The 6000-nt window shown below is 41.0% G+C and overlaps 1 protein-coding gene across 1 annotated transcript in view; it reads left to right on the forward strand.

Moving 5' to 3' along the window:
* The window catches only part of TMEM132C (transmembrane protein 132C), a 401819-nt gene extending 396036 nt beyond the window's left edge, over positions 1-5783 (forward strand). The window contains exon 9 of the mRNA XM_029571347.1: positions 4249-5783. Coding sequence (XP_029427207.1) covers positions 4249-5403 — 1155 coding nt within the window. The 3' untranslated portion in view covers positions 5404-5783. The remainder of the gene's footprint in view (positions 1-4248) is intronic.
* Positions 5784-6000: the final 217 nt, after the last annotated feature.

Below are 6000 nucleotides of genomic sequence, written 5' to 3' on the forward strand. Positions count from 1 at the left end.
TAAGAAAACACATAGGTATAACTGAGGGGAAGAAGTGATTCAATAGAGCCTGCCTCAAGCAATTCAAACTGCAAGACAGCTGCAGCATACCTCGCAGTTAGTGGTAGATTTTCAAAGGGTTTTGCACGTAAAATACACGCGTAACCCCCGAAAACCTACCCCTGTGCGCGCCGAGCCTATTTTGCATAGGCTCGGCAGCGCGCACAAGCCTCGGGACGCGCGTGTGTCCTGGGGCTTTCAAAAATGGGCGGGCTGGGGGAGGGGCCGGGGGCGTGGCGGCAGTTCAGGGGTGGTCCGGGGGCGGTCCCGAATCCTCTGGCACAGCGGCCTGTGCCGGGGGATGGTGCGCCGGCAGCTGGCCGGCGCGCGCAAGTTACGCCTGCCTTGGGCAGGCGTAACTTCGGAAACAGAGGTGGGGGGGATTTAATTAGGGCTGGGGGGTGGGCTAGATAGGGGAAGGGAGGGGAAGGTTGGGGGGAATCAAAAAAAAAGTTCCTTCCAAGGCCGCTCCGATTCCGGTGCGGCTTTGGAGGGAATGGGGAAAGCCATCGGGGCTCCCCTTGGGCTCGGCGTGCACAAGTATGCACCCCCTTTGCGTGTGCCCACCCTGGATTTTATAACATGCGCACGGCAGTGTGCACATGTTATAAAATCGGGTGTACATTTGTGCGCGCGTAACATTTAAAATCGGCCCCTTAATTCGCAGGTGGTAGATTCCCTGCCTTTCCCAGAGGACATTGGTGTTAACCCCTCTAACGCAGAGGCACAGGAGGAGAGAGGTGATAGAAGCATACTGGTATTTTAAAATGACAACGAACCATCGATGATGTTTCGTATTTCATTTTATTGGTCTCTATCCAAAAGGATACAAAAAAAATATGAATGAAATTTAGTTTCCTTTTGTTGCATTATTTTAGTTTGTGCTAAGCCGATTTGACAAGCATTGTTCTCAAAATTTGCAGCAGCACATGTGTTGTGAAAACGTGCACGTTGTAAAAAAAAGATAAAATAAATAAATAATGTGCTAAAACCGAAACAAATGAATTTAAAAAATGATATAGAATGGGAAACAAAACAATATAACAACATGCAAGAACTTTTACTTCCATGCAGGCCCCTACAAGGTGAACTGTGTTGATTAAAGTTTACCAACTTTTTTGGATGCAAATAACATTTTATTTTTTTTGTAAATAATTGCAAGCTATTTACCTATGAATAAAGAGGGAAGTCCTTGGGAATGGCAAACCATTTTGTTACAGTGGACCCTCTAGTGGAGGAACAGCCTTTTATGACAAGACACAGACTTTTAAAGGCTGTTCCTCCACTAGAGGGTCTTGAAAATTGACCTGCACTCCCAATCAACGAATTCTAGCGCTCATGTGCCGGATGCCAGTGCAAACATGGATTACACATGTTGTATTAGTAAAGGTTAATGTACCATTTTGTCATCTTGCATTAAGTTCCTCTGATAACATGAACAAAGAGTTGATGGGTTGTTTTTTTTTTTTTGGGGGGGGGGGTTATGACAAATTGTAGTTAACATGCTCATTTGGATGTAGTCCCTTGTACTGATTTGGTTTTTAATATTCAGTTCAATTATTTTTTATTTTCATCTTTTTATACTATTGCTACTGCTATGATTTCTAAAGTGCCACTATAGATACACAGAACCATAAACATACACATAAGTGACAGTTTCTGCTGTGTGGAGCTTAGAGTCTAGTCATGACGCACAGGTAGGACAAATAAGAGACTTAAAAAAAAATGGCTAAAATCAAGAAGGCTCTGGTCGGGAAGCGCCAAAGGTTTAAGATTTAAAAGCAACCTGGTTTTTTAGGCAAACACTAATACAGCCAGAGAAGGAGCTTAATGCACCAGTTCAAGGTGGTTGTTCCGAGCATAAGGCATAGCTAGTTGGAAGACATCTATTCAGGAGTTGGCAATGAAAGAGAGACAGGTGTATTATTTTTTTTAATCCTTTATTTATAAGAATGTTTGAATCACAAACAGAAAGCTTGCTTACAGAAATAGTGGATAAACATATCAATTCTTAATAAGTATTATAGGCATAACCTCTTATCCACTTCCCAGAAAAAAAAAAAGATAGAAATCGGGGGAGGTAGTTGAAATTTAAAGAGAGAATCATTAGGAAAAAAGAACAAAAACCACAATAGGGCAATAACACAATTATCCAGCATTATTCTTTTTATATGCTTCACAGAGAAGAAGTAGCTGGTTTCTTAGACTCCAGAAATACTTTTAACTGCTCAGGGGAAAAAATATGAAACACTCATCCCCTTTTCTAATTAGACATTTGCAAGGAAATCCGAGTAGAAAGGTAAATCCCAATGCAGTAGTGTCCTGGCGGAGGGTTAAAAACCCTCTACGTCAAGCTTGAGTGGTAGATGCTAAGCCCGGATATATCTTGATTGAGGAATCCAGGTAACTAACCAGGAATTTCCTGAAATAACTTTTCATCACTTGATTTATATCAGCAGAAGTAATAAAATAAACTAGCAGCATTCTTCTGTCTATGACTTCCATTGCAGAATTTTCTAGAAAGTTAGATAAATCATTTTGAACATTTATAGCCAATCTGGAGGATATAGATTTGGGAAGAAAACAACAGGTATTAATCAAAGGCAAATTATCTGAGGTAAAGCCCAAAACCTCCATGAATAATTTCTTCATTGTGGAATAAGGAATCTCAGCAATCTCTCTTGGGAAATTTAAAAATCGTCGGTTAAGGTGTGTGGCATTATTTTCTAGGCATTCTATACGTCTTGCCAAAGCTTCTCTGTCCTTGACTGTAGCAACTTTAAACTCTTGAGTTCCCTTTTCTTTTTCTTCTATTCTGAATATTTTGGCTGACAAAACATTAACCTGTGATTGTATTTTCACTGAAACTTGATGACATTTAGTAATCAAGTGATCAAGTTTTATATTTAAAGTGTTTAATGTTGCTGCGAAACCGGCCACAAGGTCCCACAAATCACCAAAGGTCACCAACTCAGGACGAGCCGGAATCATAAAAGGCTTGGTGCGCTGGAGACCCCCATTGTAGTCAGCAGATTCCCCACATTGGGGTTTAGACTCGGCACCCCAGCCTCTAGCCCAGTACCTGATGTACCCATGTTGGTTAACTCCACCGGGGAGACTGCCAAAGATGTAGCTGAGTCCAGCGTTATCATGGTCGGCGTTGTACCCTCTGCAGTTGACTCGGAAATGATGTAGTCAGCCGGCGCTCTGGAGGTGATCAACACGCTTGCCCTTCACGAAGGTCTGAGTTCTGGGCTCAAAGATGCCTCCTCTGCCAGCTCTCCCAAACTGCCCCGCACATCAGGTTCCTCGGCTCTCGGGATGTATGCTGGCGAGGCCATGAAGTGTGTGATTTCCAGCTGCTGTATCGGAGATGGGAGAGGAGTTGAGGAGGCATTACAACAAAGGAAACAGGAACTTTCCGCAAGCAGACTGGAGCCCAACACACGACTTCAGTGTGCCGCCATCTTAACTCCTCCCCCCCCCCCCCCCAAGATGGTATTCCCACTTTTCAGCACCAGATGTATGTTTTTATTGTGAGCTGCTCAGATCCTTAGGTATAGCAGCATATAAATATTTTAAATAAAATAAGAGCAATTTGCCCCATGAATGGAGGCCATGAGGAGGGATCTAGGTGAAGATAAGAAAGGAGACGTAATGAGGACCTGCAGTATGAAGACATTTGTAGCTGAGTAGGGAAGAGATAGGGAGTCAATGTGGTGTCTTCAGAAGAGGGGTTACAAGGTAATGGCATTAGAGGAAGATATCTGTCCATTCCTGAGGATATTGACTCTGTGTAAACATATTTTTTGAGTATCAGTAAAGTAACCTGAAATAGCTTATGGGCTAAGGGCCTTCAACTGACTATTCTGTTGTAATACTCCAGTTCTGTCTTTTTTATTTCTCTGACAAACTATAGTTCTGTGTTTATGCTGAAAGAGGAAGCACTGTATTTTCTGTATATATTGTATCTGTAATATTTTTCATTTAGTTTTGCTGCAATACAAGAATTCACTGGTATTGTAGTGAAAAATACATGCAATTTGCTGTATTATTTAAATGAAGCTTTATTTTTTTCAGAACAATACCATGATGCTTCTGACCCTATTTTATCCTTCTCATGTCTGCTGTCAAGTGATTGATGTGCTATGTTATGGAATGAGCTGTTCTATGTAGTATCCTTTTTAACTATTTCCTCTTTCTCTATAGGAAGCTGTGTTAAGCACTTGGATACAGTTCAATGATGGATCTGTGACTCCACTGGACATTTATGACACCAAGGACTTCTCCCTCTCTGCTACATCTTTAGACGAGTCAGTTGTGTCAGCTCATCAAAGCACTGTGCTGAAATGGCCCATTGTGATTGCAGAAGGTGAAGGACAAGGAGAATTGATAAAAATAGATATGATGATCTCTGAAGTTTGCCAAAAGTCTAAAAGAAAAAGTATTTTGGCAGTGGGAAATGGTAATATTAAGGTAAAGTTTGGCCGAAATGACGCTAACCTGAACATGGGCAGTGATTATGATGATGCTGATGTAGAAAACCATGCTAGTGACCGAAGGCAAAAGGTTACAGATCAGGAACGTCAAGATGGACGATACTATGGAAGTTCTTCTGTGGAACGTGAAGAAGGTGCCATCAGGAAAGTCAGCACCACCATTAGATCCATAATCAATGGTAGAGCTGAGGGAAATAGGCTTTCTGATGACAGTCAGCTACAAAATATTCCAATAGACTTCACCAATTTTCCTGCTCAAGTTGATATACTCAATAATCATGAAGAAATGGAAGATAATAATCTTGTGCAGGCTCCCAGAGGCTTGAGTGATTTAGAGATTGGAATGTATGCATTGCTTGGAGTCTTTTGTCTGGCAATCCTAGTGTTCCTAATAAACTGCGCAACATTTGCTCTGAAATACAGGCATAAGCAATTGCCAGTGGATGGGCAGGCCAACATGAGCCACTCCCATGACTGGGTGTGGCTTGGCAACGAGGCTGAGTTGCTTGAGAATACACCGGATCTTTCATCTCGCCAAATCGAGCATACCACTGTCATAGACCGAGAAATGGGCTTGGAAGAGAACAATCAGCTCCTTAATGGCTGTCCTCAAAAGAATGTTCAAAGCCAGATCCATCGATCAGCTGACTTGGAGGGAAAACATGGGAAAGAACAGAAAAAAGAACCTCTGCATTCCCCCACGTCAAAAAGAAAGCGTGTAAAATTTACTACTTTCACAACTATCCCAGCAGATGATGGTTGTCCCACAGTCAACTCTATTCTGACAGGCAATGATGATGATATTAAGTGGGTGTGTCAGGACATGGACTTGGGAGACTCCAAAGAATTAAGAAACTATATGTAGACATTCAAAGATATATAGCACTCTGGTTTAAAAGTTAACCACACCTTGAGGGCTTCCATTCTGCAGTACATGATAGAACACAATGAAGCCCAATGGGATAATCCATGAGATTTCACAGTGCAAATTCAAGAATCAAGGAAAGATATTTGCCAAATTGTGCATGATTTTGGACCGATAGCCTTCATGAACTTGGAGAGGCTAAAACTAAATGTAAAAGTATAAAAGGAATTGAGAAGCTTGAAAAAAAAAGGGTAGGACAAGAAGAGGTTGCAAAATGTCTGAAAATTATACAAAAAAGGTACCAAAAATACTTTGTAAAAAAAAAAAAAAAAAGAGAGAAAAAACAATAACATGTTTATATTTCTAATAAAGAATCAACATTATGAAACAGGGCCTGCTAGAAGACTTTTTAAAGTTCTATCCAAACACTTACTTTCCAGTCCCTTTTATGAAGAATCATTCCAGGTAAGGGAATCCTGTTATATAATTCACTGACCTGTTAGAATTTATAGGGATTTTTTTTTTGTTTGGTTTGCTTGTTTTGTTTCAAGACTTTTTATGAAAAGAGACTTCTTTAAAAATGTTAATCCAGCAGGT

The sequence above is a fragment of the Rhinatrema bivittatum genome, chromosome 11 (assembly GCF_901001135.1).
Source record: "Rhinatrema bivittatum chromosome 11, aRhiBiv1.1, whole genome shotgun sequence".
NCBI lineage: Eukaryota > Metazoa > Chordata > Amphibia > Gymnophiona > Rhinatrematidae > Rhinatrema > Rhinatrema bivittatum.